The following is a 21,661-nucleotide window of genomic DNA, read 5'->3' as shown; positions in this document are numbered from 1 at the left end:
AGATAGATTTATCCAAAATTTAATTATGCAAATGCGTATTGAAGTATTCGGTCCCTATAACATCTTTGTAACATTATAAAACGCATAAAAAAAAACGAACGGTCGGGGGGTCGCAAAAAAAATTTTTTTTTTCATACTTGGGTCGTGTCATGAAATAGGCTGAAAAACACTGCTCTACAAAATATAGAACCTTTTTGTACTGCCTTTAGACTCTCTTAGCCAGTTTTTACGTGTTATCCCGTTAGTACTCGTACCGCCGCGTTCGTAAACCAACTTTTTATCTGCCTTATTTACGGCCAGCGGAATTGGCTAGTTTGATCAGGGTTGCCACTCGGCGATTATTGGCTTTTTAGTGCCGAGTAAAACGCTTTATATTCTAAGTGATGAGCGCGGTTTATGCGCTGCATTCTTGATTCAATTTAGATCTACAGAAATATTGCAGTGTTGGTATTATTCATTGTGCTTCTATTTGTCTTTAGTTCTTACGTATTCGTATTTGTTATTGTTCCAAGGATAATGAAACTATAAAAACTTTATACACAGATCATTTCTGTATGATTTGCTTTGTCTGTATAAAAATAAGAAAAACTTAAAACTTTCAATGTGTTATAATGTAACGTTATTAATAAAAATCCTTCTTACCGGTATCGCGGCAGGTCTTTGATGTTTTGACTTTTGACTTTGGCTATTACTTTTAGCAAACGGCCAACCCTATAGGTACCCTAGGGCAAGGAAAACGGAAAAGTAAACATTAGCGGGCCCGTATTGTCCGGACAATGGACCCATCGAGGCCCGAAGCCCTTGCGATCGCATTTTTGCCGAACCGAATGACAAATTAGAGAACCGAGTGGCCGCCAACAAAGGCCGAGGACTTCGGTCGCTATTGCCCTGAATATTATCGGAAATGTTTTCAGAAATTTACGGGGCTGTTTATAGTCGATTACTTACTAGATCAAAAGCGGTTGTTGGGAAGTGGGAAGTGTTAGTGGAAAGTACGCCTGTGAGATTGGTGTGTACATTTTTTTAATGCATAACAATATTTAATACACAGATCACTAAAACTCACATGTTCGTAATTTATAAAATCCACTGCATATACGTATACTCGTATATGTTATCGGCAATCTGTATAATCCGGCATTCTATGCAATACCTAGACAATTAATAGAATGCCAAAAACGCTCAGGTAATGTATTCATTTTATATTAATCTAAAAATATGTTACCGGAAATGTGTATTATTCAGGTATTCTATTAATCGTAAGATTATATTATAATCTTACGATTAATAGAATACCTGAATAATACACATTTCCGGTAACATATTTTTAGAAATGTGTATTATTCAGGTATTCTATTAATCGTAAGATTATATTATAATCTTACGATTAATAGAATACCTGAATAATACACATTTCCGGTAACATATTTTTAGATTTTGATCGATCAAAGAACGTCACATAAAACGAAACGCCCTCATAAAACATTGCCCTTCATTTCCTGGTATTGTAAATATTGCCAGAATACTAAATCAAATAATTCCTCCGCAGGGTGTGTTGCGTGAGTTGGAGCAGAAAAAGCCTCAGTTGGACGAGCTTCTGCACACAGCCGAGAGCCTCAAGGGCACCGAGAACAGACAACAGCTGCACGGCAAAGGTAAGTCTATTCTAGCCCTTATTTCAGCTAATAATAAAGCCTTTACTGTTTAGGAATAAAACAAAATTCATGTTAAGAAATAAAAATAAAACGGCTCTTTTTCTGCATCATTACACGTCCGTCACGCTTGGACGCTCAATCAATAATGAGTGATTTTAAACGGGTCGACGCTTACGTAACGTCGGCGGTACCATGGTGGGGGTAATTTTTGATTTTGATTGCATCTGAATTGACTGTTGTACAGATAAATAAGGTTCAATTTATTATTTATTTATAGGTCATCTGCCTTACCCGTAGTTTCAATAAGCCAATAATATCGACTCCCGCAGTAAATATCGTCGAGACAATAGCAAAAGATTGCTGTCGATTCCGCCTCGACCAATAACCATTAGAATATGAGTTATATAAACTAAAGATTTGCTCAATCGCTTCCTCGATTGGTATATTCATCTTCGTTTGCGACGAGATGAATCCTCGGTATTGTTTTTTCTATTTCTATTGCGAGCTGTTTAACGTTTCGACCCGGTCGGAAATGAGGCCGGGGGAGTGAAGGAGGTCGCTGGTATAACCCGGCCGATATGAAAACATTACACAAAACATCGATAAAGCTTTGAAAACCACCGGAACTGCGAACTTCGTATTACTGTATTTTCATAAAAGTTCAGCAGTTATCACATTCATATTTATAATTTGCTAATGGATGCGTAAATAGACTTTCAATTGATAACAGGGCAGATATTTATGTACACTAGCTTTTGCCCGCGGCTTCACCCGAGTGAAATTTCGGTTGTCACAGATCGTCATAAATTATAGCCTATATGTTATTCTGGGTTATAAACAATAATACTGTAAAGTTTCATCAAAATCCGTTCAGTAGTTTTTACGTGAAAGCGTAACAAACATCCAGACATCCAAACTTTAGGATAGTAGGATTCTGGACTGCATCCCACATAACACCAGGCGCATTATGGTCAAATACTCATATCTGCCTTGTTATGCATAAAAAAACAATCAACCTGCAAATATGTAATTATTTTTCATCAAATGTTAGAAATGAATACCAAATTTATCATTACATAAACATACCTCAAGAATAAGCTTGTGTATTAGTATGAAGCAGTTGAGTTTGGTGTCGTGTTTCTAATGAATCTCGCGAGCTTAACTGAGCGCGTGCGAGAAGCGACTTATGTTACTTATTATGAGCAGCAATTTATGTTGTCTGGGCTCGTATCTCTAATAAACTGTTTACTTTAAAACTGACTAACTGAATCTGAACTTGATTTAGAAATTATACCTACGAGTACTATGATGGTTTTGGTTATTTATCTTTTAAATTACGTATTGGAAATATTATGATAGCATTATGATATATTATAATTATGATTGGTTTTCAACCTAGTTTTGAGTAGCTGAATTGAAAATCTTTATTTAATTTATTAGAACTAATTGGACCGTACTGTATTAACCGTATAGATTTACTGACAATATTGGTTTACCCCAAGTGAGAATTTAACACATATTGCCTACCGTAGAAGAGGCGTTCACTACAAAAACGACATGGTCGTTTCGATGAGCAAGCACATATTGTAATCGAGAAAATGTATGTTTACTTATTAGAACTACATAATATAACACATAATTGTCTTGATGTTTAGCTTGAACAGCTTTGCACTGAATATCCGACATTATTTTTAATCGACACAAACAACGAGGAATAATTCGACTGAAACTCGATTGGAACAAGTCGATACAAATGGTTTCGATTGATTTAACGCTTGTTGGGCGTGATTAACGAGCGCCTGTAGAATCGACACGTTTAGAGATTAAAGATGTTCGTTGTTCGCCGGAACTTGATCAAATCGATGGCTTTTTTATGGTTGTTGTTGGGATCATTTATGTGAGTCTTTGTACGCCTACTGTTTGATTCGCATTTGTTGATTTAGAAGCAGTGACCGGTACAACTTCTTTTTGAAATGAGTTTGTGGTCGATTCAATGGCTATGTATTTTCGACACAAATTGCAAGCAAACATTTGAATGAATCTTAATTTCAACATTGCATCGCTGTTAACAAACTTATCGTTATACCCTATAAGGTGGGAGACGTAGATAGGTGTGACTCGCTCCCTCTTTAACTGATGTTAAACCTCACGTAAGTTACAAGAAAGTTTATTGGAAGTAGAACAAGGTAATGCGTATTTCGGAAAGTTATGGGCAAAACTACAATGAAGAGCTTACGCACTGAGCGTCAAAACGTCATTACTCATCCTTCAGCCTGTTTGTAGTCGGGTAAAAACTAGTTATATAATACATCAGCTCTGGAGAGGCTTGGAGGGCCGTCGCCGCCTGACTCCGCGCCACTTGGCCAGGACCCTTTATTCAGGGGTTAGGCTCAGACCACACTTTTAAAATTATACTCATAACTTTAAGTTATTTTTTTACTTAGTCATACGAGACTTTGGTCGTGTCCACCTTGTTTAGTTAGTGTAAAGGAAAGTTAACCTGTTAATAGATTCGCAATAAGATCAGCAGAAGCAGCAGATATGTACCATCCTAGACTGCATCTCACTTAACACCAGGTGCGACTGCGGTCAAATACCTGTCTTGTCTAGCATTAAAAAAAATAGTTCAAGGCTTCTGTCCAACGTAAAGGAGATACCTACTAGAGATGCGTCAAGAGTAGATCTCAGCTCAGACATATACCTAAGAAATTAAATTATATCCACTTTACTCTCTCGGAAAGTATCTTATGCGAGCGACAGGTTTGATAAATTTTCACTGATTAGGAGAGATCCACGTAACTTTAGGTATGGGAGATTAGATTAGTCAGACCTGTTAATGGTCAACTATCGTACCGGAAAACGCAGCGTGGACCGACGACCTGATAAAGGTAGCAGGAAGGTGCTGGGTGCAGGCCGCTATCAACAGTGGACGTCCTACGTGGACGGCTGAAATGATGATGATGATGTTTGCATTTGCAAGAACACTAGTGTTGTTCTATGTGAATGTCGGCCATGTGGTCGCGCCCTATCGTCGCGTTCGTTTGCGGCTGGAGAGGCCTGAGCATCCTCCGCTCGTTAATGCTGCTCTTATTAAGTTTTCAGGCTTCTGAATACATCGGCTCTTCAAGGGTTGTCTTTTGTTAGGGAAACTTCTACAAATAATATGAAAATGTTCTGTTGTTATGCTAAGATGAGATCACTAGGGCTTCTAGAATTAGATAAAACAAAATTATAACCGTAAAAAATCATACAGAATGACTTTAATGAAGATAATAAGATAATAATCTTCAAACCTCTAATTCAAACATTTTTTTAAAAGTTTGTAATCGTTGTAAAAATGTGAAATCATATTGAGCCTTATTTAGAAATGTATGTCCACGAAAGTCTAACAAAGTTAGAAATGAACTTCGCGAACATATTTTGCAAGATATTAAAATACCTGCCCGTTTAATACAGAGCGCTTCACACCATCTCTGCGGTTGCTACGCGGTTCTGTCGTAAAATAAAGAGACACAGTAGCATCAGTCATGTAGTATTCCTTTGATAAGTAATTCATCTTCATAGAAACGCACGGGCGCGGTTTGTATGTTAGCGGGGATTAGCGGGGAGCCAGTCGTGGTTGCGCCGAATTTTGTCAGTGTGTGCGTGCGCGCCGCGCCGCATACGTATATTAGCGCGCTCACATACAAACCGCGCTCGGTGCGTTTCTACGAAGATGACCTACTCATTTGTATTTACTCTGGCAATAGCTACAAGATTCGAACTTTTCAGTCCTCTATTATCACACACAATCGAAATTTTAGAACTTTAGACTTAACACGAATCGAATTTAAGATCTCGAGGATAGCTGGTATGCATGCAATCCCTTGTAGCGCTTTGAAAAGTCCTTCCCTAAATGTAGCCCTTTGAAAAGTCTTCGGCGATTCGATTCTTAATCGAAGCATCTTGGGGTAAGTTATAACAAACCCAAGTTGAACTTGCTGCTACCAGATGCTTTATGTCCAAAACCTCATGTGGTTCATACCTCAACCGCGAGCTAACTCGCGAACTAATGGAACTTTATGCTCTAAAGTGGGAATAAAACGCTGCTTTAGAGCTGCTGTGCAAACAAAAAAGGTGTAAACTTATGTGCGCAAAAACATCCTTACAAAGGTTTGAAAAACTGCCTTTAAATCTGGGGTAAGCAGCGCTTTACGCCTGGGCTTAGCACCGAGGAAGTGTGAACATTTTAAGTTTTTTGTTTAACTGTAAGCTGGTATTTAACCACATTTTTTCTGATGTTAAGTGTAGTGAAGTCTAGGGTGGTATATACCTGACTAGAGGTCTATTCGCGCTGCTTAACGATGTTCTAATAGGTCATATTGCTCCATTAAGACATCATCTGCAGACTACAAGTTTTAACAGCGGTTGGATTAGAGAAAAAGTATTTTTATTTGTGTTTTCCATTAATATTCGTCCTGCTATATCAGAATAACTGTATTATTTAGATAGTACCTTTTATTATTGCTCAGCTTAACCTGGGTCGCTATTTTCGTTTGTAAATAGTTGTTGTTTGAGGAAAAATTTCGTTTCCTTCAACTGTTTATATTTCAGCACCGGAATTCGGGGCCTTCTTAGAAAATTCTATTTTGTCTCTTATAATACCAGAAGGAATATCAGCAAAATATAATGGGAAATAGCAGAATATATCTGAGGCAAATATTTATTCAGGTAGTCGTAGGTATTAGTAATACAAATCAATTTATTATCCCTGTATATTATTCACAAAAATCAGCACTCTTGAAATCAAATTAAAACCTTTCTTATAAGAAATGAACACACAAAGAATTCTAATGAGTCTAAATTACCCGTAAACAACCACTCTCCCCTCAACATGAGATAAGAAAATCTGTTATCACGGTGTAACTAAAAACTATGAAGCGACCGAAGGCTCCTCCCGGCATAAATTGATTCTCTCCCTCGAGCCTCCGCTCGACCGGTAAATTACTCACATTAAACAAATCCGCAAACAAAATATTACCTTAACAGCGAACAATAAAAACCATTTTGGTTTACACCCTCGCTCAACGAAATTACCGCCCTACGTTCCGAAATCAACTTAAGCTTCAAAGGCACACAGTGGAAATTCGATTGTGATATGTGCGGAAACTAAATTATTACATTCTATTCAAAATTCAGCTTTAAACTTCTGGAATAAAGTTGAAAATGTGTAGCAGGCAGAGGTGCATATGAAAACTTATTTTTAACACTGTTCAAGGGTGTGCAAGTTCGGGATATGAAAGCGAGATATTCGCGAACTCCAAACTAAAGTTACGTTTCGCCGTAAAACGAAATATTCTTGAAAGGATAGCTCTTCGTTTTGCTTAATGGTACTTAAAGGTTTTTACGACTGCAGTGTTGGATTTTTTACTTCTAACTTTTATGTGCAAACTTGCAATTTACTGAAAATGTGCGTACATTGTAATTACGGCACTCTACTAGTGTAATAACTAATAATGATGCTTCATCAGACTGCTTTTATTATTGCAAAATATTGGTCATAATGACTTTCTTATACAAGCAATTAAAAATTCTATCATTTTTCTTGGTAGACATTTTACATATCAAATCAAATATTTAATACAGCCTTATGTTAAAAAACTAATGATTTCGCTCCTACTAAGGTAGCTACTTATTTTGCAATTCACCGTAGCAAAGTTTGTAACCCTCTCGTAGTAGCGCGTGCCTCAGCTACGCGCTACGAGGGCCGTAGCGGGGGCTACGCGCTACGAGGGCCGTAGCATGGGGTCGTGTGCTTACTTGTATCGTACGCCGTCTACGTCTTGTAGGGAAGCTCTTAAGAAAATGTTAAAGTGTTATCGATATAAAATTTTATTGTACTATGTTGGTGATGTTGAATTATAAATAACCCAGAATATTTGCAAGGTTTCAATTTAATAGAATATTTATTACATTTTTTCCTCATAATATTGAAAATGAAAATAAAATTGGATCTCCATGAAAAGCCTTTGTGCAGATCTTTGCCTTCTATAAACATACACTTTTACGGTTTGAACTTAAACTAGCACTGACCTCAGAATAAACACTATCTCATTTTGCCAGTATGGAATTTTAACAATAAATTCAATGTGTAATATGTTTTATGGAAACTCAATCAACGCTGTCATGAATAATAAACATGCAATACGCTTTCAAATATTTTTGGGGCAATAAGTTGCATCCGGAATTAACATATGAATGACCAATAACAATTTTGCGCGAAGGCTTCAGCAAACACGATTGTAATTACGTTATTGTCATCGCATAACTATGCCAGAAAAGATATTATTTATCGATAGGTATCTTTTTAATACTCTTTGATCATCATCATGTAATCATGGCAGTAAATCACACGCAGTTTATAACAACGAGTGACGTTTATATTCTTAATTTTAGTCAGATATAATTTTACAAGAAGTAAGTACTTATATTATCTGAATGTTGTGCTTACCCTTAAGTGACATATACAGGGTGTTTGGCGCATCGTGTGCCAAAATGATTTGGCGGATAGAATGGGTCATTTCCTATATTTTCAGCCCCCATAACACGTTCCATGTCAGGCGGCTACTTTTATATCAAGTTTTTTAGTAATTTCACCAAAATACCCAAATCGCATCATTTAATTTCGATTTAAAAAAAAACTACTAAGCGTAGCCTCAAAGTAAATATTTTGTTTTGACGTGCATTGATATAGGGTTGCATCAAATATAAATTTACTGGCAAATATCATCTAGTTTTCTTTTAATTCAGCTTTGAACTTTTCCGAAAAGTTAAAAATGGACTGAACATTTAAGTTTACATGGCTATAATTTTTTTTTTAAAAGAGATAGCGATCTTCGGATTTTATCAAAACTTCTCTAGTCTATCCCCATTCAAACGGTATACTAATCTTGTTTAAATAATAACAACAACTTCACAAATTCCCTAAATTAGTGCATTGCCTCTATTCGGACTGATTTGCGAAATTTGTGTTTATAGCCCCTTTTTGTGTGAATAACACGTTAAATACCTACAGGTAAAAATATTTATCTTATGCAATGTAAAAACTTTTTCCCTATCGTTTTCCAACGTGGATTTCTTGAAATTAAAGACGAAAATAATTATTTTGATCGTTTGTTAATTATTACAAATTTTGTTCAAAATGTCCGCCTCGGCAACGTATACACTCACGACATCTTCGACTGTTGTCGTATGCAGCCTCATTTCTCTTTTTATTACTATAAAGGCGTTTTCTATTCGTTGTTGTAGTTCTTCTAATGTTTGAACTTCCGTTACGTACACCAGTTCATTACCTCGTCCCCAGACGTAAAAATCTAACGGAGTTAGGTCTGGGGAACGTGCAGGCCACTGTATAGGGCCAGTCTAAATTAGAAGAAGATGTCGTTACTTAGTGTATACGTTGCCGAGGCGGACATTTTGAACAAAATTTGTAATAATTAATAAACGATCAAAATAATTATTTTCGTCTTTAATTTCAAGAAATCCACATTGAAAAACGATAGAGAAAAGGTTTTTTACATTGCAAAAGATAAATATTTTTTACCTGTAGGTATTTAACGTGTTATTCACACAAAAAGGGGCTATAAACACAAATTTCGCAAATCAGTCCGAATAGAGTCAATGCACTAATTTAGGGAATTTGTGAAGTTGTTGTTATTATTTAAACAAGATTAGTATACCGTTTGAATGGGGATAGACTAGAGAAGTTTTGATAAAATCCGAAGATCGCTATCTCTTTTAAAAAAATTTTTATAGCCATGTAAACTTAAATGTTCAGTCCATTTTTAACTTTTCGGAAAAGTTCAAAGCTGAATTAAAAAAAAACTAGACGATATTTGCCAGTAAATTTAGATTTGATGCAACCCTATATCAATGCACGTCAAAACAAAATATTTACTTTGAGGCTACGCTTAGTAGTTTTTTTTTAAATCGAAATTAAATGATGCGATTTGGGTATTTTGGTGAAATTACTAAAAAACTTAATATAAAAGTAGCCGCCTGACATGGAACGTGTTATGGGGGCTAAAAATATAGGAAATGACCCATTCTATCCGCCAAATCATTTTGGCACACGATGCGCCAAACACCCTGTATATCAGAAATGTTATGTTCATAAATGTTAATCATAAGAGTATAATATATATGTTGTTGGTATGCCATATAAATAAATAAATAAATAAATAAATAAATATTAGTTTCTTTTTGTACAAATAGTATTAAACTTCGTAATAACTTACGTTTTGACAGATGCAAAAGGTATCGTTAATATAATAATTATCGACAAGCTTATCGATATCTTACGACGCAGCCCTAAGAGTCGAGTCAGACATGTAAATATTAACAGTGACCGCGACGCGACGGTCAAAACTGGCATTCCGCCGCCGCGGCCCCACCGCAATATCAACCTTATCCCCTGAACACACAAACAAAGTTTGTTTGCAGTTCTCGAAGTTAGTGCACGCTGTTTGTTTTGCTTGATGAAAGGCGTAATAGTAAGTAGTCGACGATTGTATTTCTGGAGGGAACACTTCCTCGCTGGAGGTACTCATGAGGACATTTGTGGAGGGAAAGAAACGCTTGACAAGGACTCGCTTGTGTTATGCGATGTTTGCAGACTTGTAGAGTGCATGCATGGAAGCGTATTCAAGCTGTATGCAATTCATCATCTGGTTACTCTAGCATACGGCTTATCCAAGCTATGCAGCTGTAATAAGACTGTCTGAATTTCGTACGTCATTGATAATGTGGAGCCACTTCAAGTAGGTACAAAAATAAGAATAATTAGTCTATAGCAGGGGTGGCCAACCGGTTGATCGCGATTGACCGGTCGATCGCGACTATTAGTCCAGTCAATCGTGGCAAGGCAAAAAATACTACATGATTGTGTACTAAACTATGCTGTTTCATTTAAGATTTCAAGAAGTATGTAAGTGGTAAATCACCCATGGTTTCATTAGTAAACAGTAAATCTTATTTCTATCAAGTTGGCCACCCCTGGTCTATAGGGACTACGAAAATTATGTTTTGTATTAATTAAACCGACATTACCGACCTACACGTTTCTAATACTCTTCCGTTTTGTTCAAAGCAGAAGTCAATTGAAAATTAAAGGTCAACGATATTAACTAGCATTAACTACTACTAACCAATTTGTGTTAACTGATAGAATTAAAAGTTCGGAGCTAATGGAATGAAAATGAAAGATGATCATTTCTATTTCAAAGTAAAATTAAGTATTCATATCAGTTTCCTGGAAGATAAATCAACAACTATTAAACCGGTTTACAAAAAGGCTTTTTGCCGAAGTTTAGGGCTCAAAAGGTATATCTACCTCGAAGTCCGAGCGGAGGTTTTTTATCCGGCCGGATGTTCCCTGGGGAATGCCCCGGATTTGGCTCACAGTTGCGACGTCCGGGTGAAAACTAAAATAATGGGTAAAATGGCGTTTGTTCACGATGACTATTATAAAAGTTTACAAAACTATTGCAAAATACCACCTATTTACGGTCTACATAAGATGCCACATACAGTTTACTTCTAACACTAATTTTTGTAAGTACCTACAAAGATCGCTCTCAGAGGTATTTGGTACTTATTGATAACTATACTTAGGTAGCTTTATTTAGGAAGACGGTGTATTGCATGTGAAGATTATTAATTTGATGTTTGAATCCTAGTAAAAATTTTATTCTCGCCACTGTGCACTGTACTTGATTGAACCCCTTGTTTTAGTATTTCTTATACTTGAAGCAATATAAATATTTTAAGTTTAATCATCGCTTTTGTCTTTAATTATGATATCAACATCAAAAGCCAAGCTTGAATTTCATTAAGAACTTTTATCTTTTGATTGATGGCGAGCACGATTTACAACATTAGTCATGTTCAAAGGCGATTGTAAAACTCTTGGAAGCGATCATCCCATTCAACTTCTGTCATTCATCAGATCAAAACAACCATACGTAACCTTCATCGTACTAAATCAGGGGCTGCTATCGCTCGCAAGGAAATGATCGTTAACCTATTTCGCCGCCCTGGCATGGCCGCCCGCCCTACGGCAGTCGCCGCCCGCCCTCGCGCCGCGCCGCACGCGTCCCGCGCCCTGCGCTCGCCGCGACATATCCGAGGCCTATAACTACATATCAACGCTTCTTGTTTAGTGTTAAGGTGTGATATAGCAACTAGTGACTAGTGCAACCTAGTGGTGATTGGAAATTCTCACAGAAAACTTATCTTTGCGTGAAAATTCATAATTTTTGGTCTAATTGAGTGAATCAATCGTTTAACTCGATTGTAAACATAATTTTAACGGCACAATGTTTGTTTAGCGTCATGAATTCAGTTCCATGTATACAGAGCATGTGATTTTATGTGTGTCAATAGATTTAAACATCCGGCTCCAGATATTGGAGTTAGTGGGAATGGATGTCTTGAATGTGTCGACACGCTTTCAAACAAATCGTTTCAACTAAAGTAATGGTTAAGATACGGATAAACTTGTTGCTTTTATTGCGCTATTTTAATACATTATTTAGTTAAGCTAATATACTTGCATTTACTGGTGACCTTGGCGTGAATAGTATCGAAGCAGTTTTAAAATTGAGACCATATGATTAACGATGCGGTTCTGCAAGTGATGTTGCATCTAATAATACGCTACAAGGCGAGCTTTTTGGCGTCAAATCAACAGATTGTGCCGCGATGCCAATGCTCGACTTCTGTAAACAAATAAAAATTTACGCGTGTGCATACACGCCGTAAAGTCGCTTGTTGTTCCGCCGCGGCCGGCTTATACCACGCGACATTTTGAGACAGCACTAAAGACTGCATGTTAACATCATAAAATTGAAAACGATTCAACGAAATAACTTAAATACTCCATTACTACTGCTACTACTAGCGTTAGGACCCGTGTCTTTCTATTTTATTTTAACTTAAATACTCTATCAAAACCACATTCTTCTTAGATTATCGTTTACTTAACTTGATCTTGTAAATAGTTTGAAATAGAGCAGCTTCTGTTCGGTAGACTTTGTCTGATTTTAGTTTTGTAAAAGTATTTGAATCTTAATAGGTTTTAAACTTGCAAAGTTGAAATTATGTGAACCGACTGAGCTCTATTCAATCGTCTAAGTTTATGCAAGAATACTCAAGTAAAGTTTTTAGTCTTTAGTAATAAATAAATAAATAAATCTTTGGACAATTTCACACAGCGCCAGCTAGCCCTTTGGGGCTAAAGTAAGCAACTTAGTGCTTGTGTTATGGGTGCTAGCTTAACGGATATACTACTTATATACTTTTTTTTTAAATACATACATATTATACATAGTCACACCCAGACCCGTCACAGAAATTAAAATTCATCATTTCAATTTCTGCCCGGCCGGGAATCGAACCCGGGACCTCTCGGCATAGTAGTCCGTTCTGAACCACTACACCAAACGGCCGACGAGTAATGACTGTCCTTTTCCCATTTGCTGTTTTTACTCAAGACTTCTTGCTTCATTTCAAAAGGTAACATCACATCGTTGATTGCTTTTTCCGACTCGTTAACCTTTCATCGCTGTCTTTTCTTTTAACGCACATAAATAAACTTGCAAATCACCGCTCGCGTCATTCATCCAGTCCCCTGTAAAGGAGCCCTAAATCAAAATATCGATCGGTGTAAAGGCCGCACGCGAGCGATAGCATCGGGAAGTGTAGTATCAAGCCCGGACTGACCATTAACTATGTCGGACGCGGGACCCATTAAAAATGACCGAATTGATTTCCGTGTAAAGGGTGAAACTATTTTTCACGTGAAACTCCCATGATTGATGCCGGGGAATGAATTTAACGCACTTTTTTCGATGGAACCTTTAATTTTATGGATGGTATGGCGTTTTAAATCAAAATCGCTTGTATCGATACCTGTGTGAATTGCAAGGATCTTTTTTACTGCTCGTAAACAGATTTTTGACTATCGATCAACATGCCTGTTAGTCCGTTTGAAAGAACTAAGAGCTCTTTCAAATACTTGAGATGTTTTAAGCAGAACGTTGCTTGTGTGTTTGCAAGACCGCACACTAACTGTTAGTGTGCAACGCAGTGGTCATACAGTTTCCGTATGTGGTTCTGTGAACGGACTACTGATGTCAGGCTCAAAACGTCTTATTTAAAATAACCCTTAAATGAACGTGGCAATCAATGAACTCATGTAGCCTGAAGTTGGTTGATTAACTAATGATGCTCTCAATTGAAGACCACACGGGAAAAACAAAGAATGTCAAAAAACTACAATTAAGAGAAAAAGAGTTTTTAAAGTTAGTTTGAAAATCTATATTTCTTTCATTTTAGACACTTTTATGTGAGATATTGAAACAACTTATTACTGTGTTAACATATGCTTTGCCTGTACTTCTAAAACTCGATTTGTTTAAATAAGTTTTAAGTTATGGTCCATAATACATATAACCGTTTCTTGCCATGGACAAACAAACACAAATTGAACTATTACAGTTGACCACGACGATTTTACCCAATTCTGATTTTTGAAATAGAATGTTTCCCTAAAAAGCTAACAGATGGCATTAAAAAGTAAGTTTCACAAAAAAGGTGACATTCATTGTTTTTCCCGTGTGGTCTTCAATTGATACCTGTTTATTGGTCATTAAAATATCAATAAATGACAATGGGATTAGAAGCTAACAAAACTGTTGGTTTTCATCTCTCTCTACTTTCTTTCTAAAATAAACGCTTTCAATACAAACTGCTGCATCCCTGATTATGTTAATCGAATGCACGATCCGGGGAAGGTGAACGGCCCGGTTACGGGGACGCCCCGGTTGCGGGGAGCCCCCGGGGACGCGGTAGTCTCCAGGGGCAGCTCGTCAGTCTTACGATTTGAAGCGTTAATCCGTTATCTTAGGATTGCATTAATTTTTCATGGGCTGTGATTATAAATAAACTAGCAGCCGCCCGCGACTTCGTACGCGTGGATCCCATTTTACCCGCTTAGGGGTGTAGGTGCAGTTTCTTAAACTCCGTTCTTAGCGGACGTCTACACCCTATAAAGAACCTACCTGCCAATTTTTTTTGTAATGAGTATTAGATAGTAGATAGGTAGGAAAATCCCATGGTTATATCTTATTACTATTACTTTTATCGAGTTTAGGTAATGTTCAAACTCTTTATTTTTGCTGAAGTTCCAATGACAGTTAAAATTTCCCCCGGGACTAACTTACCTGCTACCGGGCCTTTTTTGTTCACCAAGTACCTATCAGTAGATCCTGGCCTCATAAAAGTTGAATGCATAGTAGGTACTATTCTGTGATAAAAAATATTTTTTATCTACCTATAGGTAAGTATATAAGTATTGCAATTATATTGAACAAAATGTAATCTGAGAATCATCTTAAGTTACCTTATTTTTCCTGATCTCTTTTATTTGCTGATCCCAAATTTTCCGGTAATATTACCTAAAGATTTTATACGAATAAAAATAAATTTCCTCTTCCAATAAGTATCAAAATCCCAACCACCCTTATTACCTTTCCTATTTTTGTATCTCCATAAAAACCCGAACTGTATTTAAAGGAACCCTTATTACGATTTCCACCTCGTGTCAAACACAGTCGTATCCGACTACCCGCAGTTGATATCATCCCTTATGAAACATGACGTGTCCAATTCATACATATTTATTGGCTGCCCTGGACTGCTTCCAAGGGAGGTTCGAGAGCCTAAGGGGTGCGACGTTTTCGATATCGACTCGACCTGGATCAATTTTAGACCTATACTTTAGTTAAAGAAGTCGTCTGAACTGGACGCTAATTTAATTAATTTAATACACGACTGAGACAGTCTTGTGAATGGTTAATTAGCCAATAAGAACATTTAACATTGGCGATCTCATATCACTGTGAGGAAAATTAAACAACATTGGTTTTTTCATTTTATTACTAAAAATAGACTTATTACACAGCTAACGGATTACCTTTAATTTATCGATTTCGATAAGTATAATGTAAAACGCAGCATTAAAATCAAGAATCACATAAGATCACCCCTTTTCCCGAATCTGTCCCAAAAATGTTATCATAATGCAGAACTGAACTTTATTACGTAGTTTTCATAATTTGTATTTCTGGAAAATGTGATACTTTTGTATTCTGGTTGAGCTCTGATGCTTAATTTTTCCAACCCATATAATTCCATCCATCCCGCTCATGGGGCGTGGCCCCACGCACAGCGGTCTCGTGAGCGGCCGCAGCGGCTGTCAGCAAATACGCTGCGGGTTGTTTGCGCGGACAGCGGCTTGCTAACAGCTGCTGTCCGTAAACATTGCTGGAATAGAACCATCAAGCAGCATGATGATCTAATTTCGACAAGTTTTTTTTTTTTTTTTTTTATGTGATAGGAGGCAAACGAGCAAACGGATCACCTGATGGTAAGTGATTACCGTTACAAGATTACGTGATTACAAGTTTGGTTTAATTGAGCTACTTTTAAGATAAATACTACCTACTTTTATTTGAAAGTTAGTGTCGATTTTACGGCAGCATATGATGTGTCTTAATCCCTTTGCAAGACTGGTGGATTCTCTTTATCATATAATATGTAGTAATATAATAAAAATATTTATACATTTAAAACGTAATTTAGTAAATTCGTCACGTATTTTAGGTACTAACTAACTACTTACCTTGCAACATTCAACATTAGCATTCCATTGTAGCTTGAGATGATAGAGTTACAGATCATTCAAAATACCAAATGATCTATTGTCATAAAGTGCTAAGAATGAGGCCACAAGTCGTCAAACATGGTCGTACATACGTTAATGTCGTCACGGATCGCTCTCGCGTCGTCAGAACAACGGTTAGCACCCCGAGATTACACGCGCAGCTTTCGTATACTCCATCGAGTCATTACTCATCGCGTCCGCTCAGCTCTTCCGCTCCGCTTGCTCCTGAGCGCTCGCTTAGCTCACAATCGGTGAAGTACACAGTAAGTTCCCTTCTTCCCAGTTGGCAAGCAGAACTGTCTTGATAAAAATACACAAGCATGAAAATTTCATAAAACAAGGCATTGCAATAAATTACGGTTGTGTCTACCCATAGTGTTAAGTGTTTTTATCATCAACATTATTTACTCTCTCACATGAATTTACATTTTTTTTTCAATGTATCTCATCGTTAGTAATTCCAGTTATATTTATGATCAACTTAATGAATTCACGATCGATATACTTCGTGTAAACAGCAAAGAACTGGTGATATGTCCTCTCCCAAATTCTACCTTCCCGCTCTCCTATGAATTGGTGCTTTTAAGACTGGAGTCAATAGGTATTCACTAATAATAGTGCTGAAATGGCCCCTAGTTCAGCATTAATCGTAACAACGTAGGTAAGCCATGACAATGGTTTTCAGCGAGGATCTTTGTGTCAAGAATAAGGTGCATTATAAGATTTTAAACTTTCGCGTTCTATTTCAACTAAAATAGTAAGACACGGGTCTTAACGCGACGTTTATTAATGAGTTACATTATGTACTCACTTGACGCCGCGAACCGCCAGTCTGCTTGTGACCACGGCTGCAGCATAGCAGCCGAAACGTCAAGCCGTGAGTACATAATGTAGCTTATTAATGAACGTCGCGTTAAAACTCGTGTCTTACTATTTTAATAAGGTGCTTTATCAAAATTTTAAGGTGCTTATGCTTATAACCTAATCTCATAAACTCAGACAGCCTTCTGTATCCCATTGCATTACGGGCGCTAATTCCACTCGCTCCATTAGTATGCGGCGCGCGCGCTACTGCCCGCCGAACTCCGCACGCCTCGTCCCGCGGCCCCGCTCGCTAACTCAGCGGCGATGGCCGGCTCGAAAGTTATCACATTATTGTTATAATTCAATTGGTTTGTTAAGCTAAGTTTCTTGAAAACTAAATATGTTTTTGTTTCTGTGGAAATATTGTTTTTATGTAGCCAATTAAGACTTTAATAATCTACACAATTAGCTTCCTGCCCATTGCCAATTTTTGGCTCTGTCTAAAACTTAACTAAACTCTATTTTGTTACCAAATATATGACTGCTGTAAAGAGCTCGCCTCAACTCCGCCACGGTAATAATATCATACAGTATTGTAACTTCATATAAACCGACGAAACGCGAGCTTTCCTTCGAATTTCAAATCTCGGGACGTGGTCGAAATCCAAAAGTTAGGGGTGTCGCGAATGTGCCGAACGGACGTCGATGGCCTAGTCACAGAGCACGTAATAGTGTTGAAAATGACTAAGGTGATTGAATTTGACTGACCGTCATTTACGATCTTTGTCAAAAACTAGTCATTAACTGTCAGAAATTGTCATTTTCAGTATGTTTGATTTGAAATGAAAATTTTATATTGTATAAAACCAGCTTTTGCCAACGATTTCGCCCGCCTGAAATTAAAGTAACAGGTCATTAAGTACTCATTATGATTAGTAGATTCAAAATTATTTTAGTATATTTTTTTAAATTAGTAGATTTAATCACAAAACAACACGCATTTTTATCCTATTCCATTCACAAAGTATTTTGTTTGTCTAAATAAAAAAAATACAATCACAAAACTAAATAGAAATTCTAAGTAGAATTAGAATGGGTACTGTAACAGTAGGTAAGCAGCCCTATCGCATGTTGTCATACCGTGACGTACCGCGGGGCTGTTGACATTTTTTTCAAAAATATGGCCGAGTTGGAATACTGTATAGATAGTATTACCTACCGTGACTCCGCGCTCCTGCTAAATTATAAAAGTTATGTTATTTTTCGACTACAGTTTCTATACCTTGTTTGTACTATTTGATGCAATAAACTTAAGATAATAAGGTAACATAGGTGAGGTACAATACCTACCATCCTAGATTGTGTAAGTTATTATCCCCATAAATATCTTTGTCGCCATTTACCTCTCTATATGGTAAGATTTCCCTATGTATTATTGGTGTTAACTGCCGTAACTCTGAATCCTAGGCAAGTTTATGGCCCCCCCGGAGAGCAGACATTCGACTACCATGAATAACCATACGTCACTGTATAATATGGAAATTATCATTCCGCTCACCACCGAATTTATGTTTTTGGCGCCATTTGCTCAAAATTACCGCCTTTAACGTTTTTATATAGCGCCAGCAGAAGCAATAGAAACCTTATGGTGCATGGAATAGACAGAATACAGATGGACAAAAGTATTAAAATATCTATGCTTTACAAATACTATAGAATTGTCGATCGAGAAAAAGCATTTGATGCACAATGCAATGAAATATGTAGTTAGTTATTTTTCACTTTCAACTCGTATTATCTAAGCCAGTTTAGCGAATTTAGTAGGTAATGCTACACATAGTAGAGTAAATAGTTACATTGCAGTGGCTACATACTTCTTTCCAGACAGAACACCATTTTTTATAAACAACATTACTCTTTCAAACATTTCAGCTTTACAAGAAACCGCTTCAGTCGGACTATTTTTATTACAACTATAGTTATTTATGTAAAAATATGGAACTTTCTTTGTTGCTGACAATCAAGTGAGTGTTCAGTAGAAATACCAAATTGGTCACGCAACGGTAATCAGTGAAATTACTTTGGACAATCATTTTTGCATTACAATCATGTGTTGATGAGTTTTCGCACTCATTGCGATTCGAATGGGCGGTTTCCATCGCTCACGTTGTAAAAGACAATCATGTATAAAATTATCATTAGTTTTTTCTATACTCTACAAAAAACATAGTGGGATATTGAAGGACCTCTATTCAATTTTGGGGGTGTCACTCTGGCCACTGGAAAAGTCCCCAAACTTGGAGCTTAGTAAACTTAACCAGTGCCAACCGAAGTCGCAGTGCCACATAAAGTTGTCCTGCAGTCCACAAATCAAAAAGCGAAGGGTCACGACCTGTAATGAACCGATTCAGAGCAAATGACCGAGGCGGGTGTACGTGCTGCCAATAGTGATAAGGAGTTAGGTAGATACATGGCAAGTCAAGCCCTATTGGGTAAATTATATTAAGCCTTCTGTTTGCATTCGAGTTGGTAAAAATAACATCAACAATTTCTTGTTGGTGCTTATGTGTCTTTGTGATTTGATAAAATGATTACAGTCATGTCACGTCGTACCGACGATATTTCGTTATTTTTGAAGCACAACGTTTCTCACTTTGATAAATATATCACAATTCGTATTCAAACTTAAATTCACGTGCTACCAAATGCATGTCATGACATAGACGACATACCTACTAGATGCTTGCAGAGATTTGTATGCGACTTAAATTCAAATGCTTGAATATATCTTTACGTACGATAAAATTGGATTAAAATAAAAAGTTTTACAAAATACATTAACTGTAAAGAAGCGAATTTTAAGTTGTTATTCCCATCTCGACACTTTCAGTGCCGTGTTAAGACTCCAGCCAATAAATTACCCCTATCTTGCATTTGTTTCCCCGTTAACCCGTCCGCCGCCGCGCATCTGCGTACCTGCCCCTCTGTAATGCATTTCTTACGAGCGCGGGAGCCAACAGCCCCTTTCGAAGGCAGTAAAACCGGAAGTGCCTGATGCGTTTCATTTGATGGCAAAAGAAGTATCTTTTTATGGTTCTATAGTAATTCCATTTGGGTAAAATATTTTTAATGTTAAAAAAGCCGGCATCGAGAATAATTTGAGATATTTACCTTGTTGTTGAATAGAATGGACTGTTGAAAAGAACAGAAATATTTAAGAAATGTAGGTAAATAAGGTACAGTAAAGCATTACCTCTCAATCCACTTTTGGTAATCTTAACCGCTTGAGTCCCAGACGGCATTCATTAATGTCATAACAATTGATTATCTATTGTGTCTAGATTCGCGGGCCTTGAAGGATTAATCTTACCATATTCCTTTCATGAGAATTCCTCAAGTTAATGATTTTCTCTTTAATGATTATCTTAACTACAGTGGCTATGGCAAAGTTTCCTCATTGAAGAACATAAAGCTGAAAGCGGGTAATCTTGACGTAGACCATATTACTATCATGCCGTTAAGGGCCGCTGCACACGTGCCACTTTCAGCATGGGCCATCAGCGACTAAGTATCACTTAGGGAGTTCAATGCCACTACCTCCCGAACACTTATCGCGGCGACCCAGACGGTAAAACGCGCTATCGCGAGAAAACGAAACTGTTATAAAAGCTGTGTGTATTTTTGGTGTTCCAATAATCACTTAATTAGTCAAGTCAAGAGGAAACACGTGTAACAATAGAAAACTATTTATAGTTTCTCCGTTACTTGTTATACTAAACATAGAAGTGTATGGTGCTTCGCAGTTTTTGTGTGGGCAGTAACTTAAAGGTGTTAATAAGCATCATTTTTTTTCTTTGTCAGTGTCTGAGGTTTGGGAGCGACACGGTAGAGTGTTATTGTTATGTCAAATGTCAGCGAGACTTCAGATTTGTATGCTCTGTTGCGTCATAAATTATGTCAAAATCACCCCTCCCGTGCCGCACTAATACCCCAGGCTTTGACTCAGTTAAGCTATAAAATACAGTCGTTTGCAAAAATGCGATGCAGTTGAGCAACTTCTTGCCATCTTATGTCACATTTTCAGATCTATCTTTTCCTCTTACTCATAGCACCCTAGCAGGAACTGTCATGAGCGACTGCGACCCAAAATTTTAAAATAGAGTTAAGGAGTCCCACAAGATCTTTATTGTGGTGAAGTCGTTAATCGTAGATGCTAAAAGTGGCGCGACTGTCGCTGCCCTAAGATCCAAGATTGCGTTTTTATCGGAAGTGTTATTGTATTAGACGGGGCGACGGCGATATTAGGCTTCATGGACGCGTGGAGAATAATAAATTACTTTTACAATCCCTTTTGGGTTACCAGCAAAGTGCTATTTTTTCTGATGACTCCAGATTTCTTTCGTAACTGCTTTAGTTCTTTTTTCGAACCATTTGTGCG

General features: G+C 37.2%; 1 protein-coding gene across 1 annotated transcript in view; it reads left to right on the top strand.

The window, feature by feature from the left end:
- LOC135081917 (microtubule-actin cross-linking factor 1, isoforms 1/2/3/4-like) overlaps positions 1–21,661 on the top strand; it is a 214,601-nt gene that overhangs the window by 106,975 nt on the left and 85,965 nt on the right. The window contains exon 7 of the mRNA XM_063976699.1: positions 1,550–1,655. Coding sequence (XP_063832769.1) covers positions 1,550–1,655 — 106 coding nt within the window. The remainder of the gene's footprint in view (positions 1–1,549; positions 1,656–21,661) is intronic.

This window comes from Ostrinia nubilalis, chromosome 20 (assembly GCF_963855985.1).
Source record: "Ostrinia nubilalis chromosome 20, ilOstNubi1.1, whole genome shotgun sequence".
Classification (NCBI taxonomy): Eukaryota; Metazoa; Arthropoda; class Insecta; order Lepidoptera; family Crambidae; genus Ostrinia; species Ostrinia nubilalis.
Note: the sequence above shows the minus strand (reverse complement) of the source record. Positions and strands in the feature narration are given on the sequence as shown.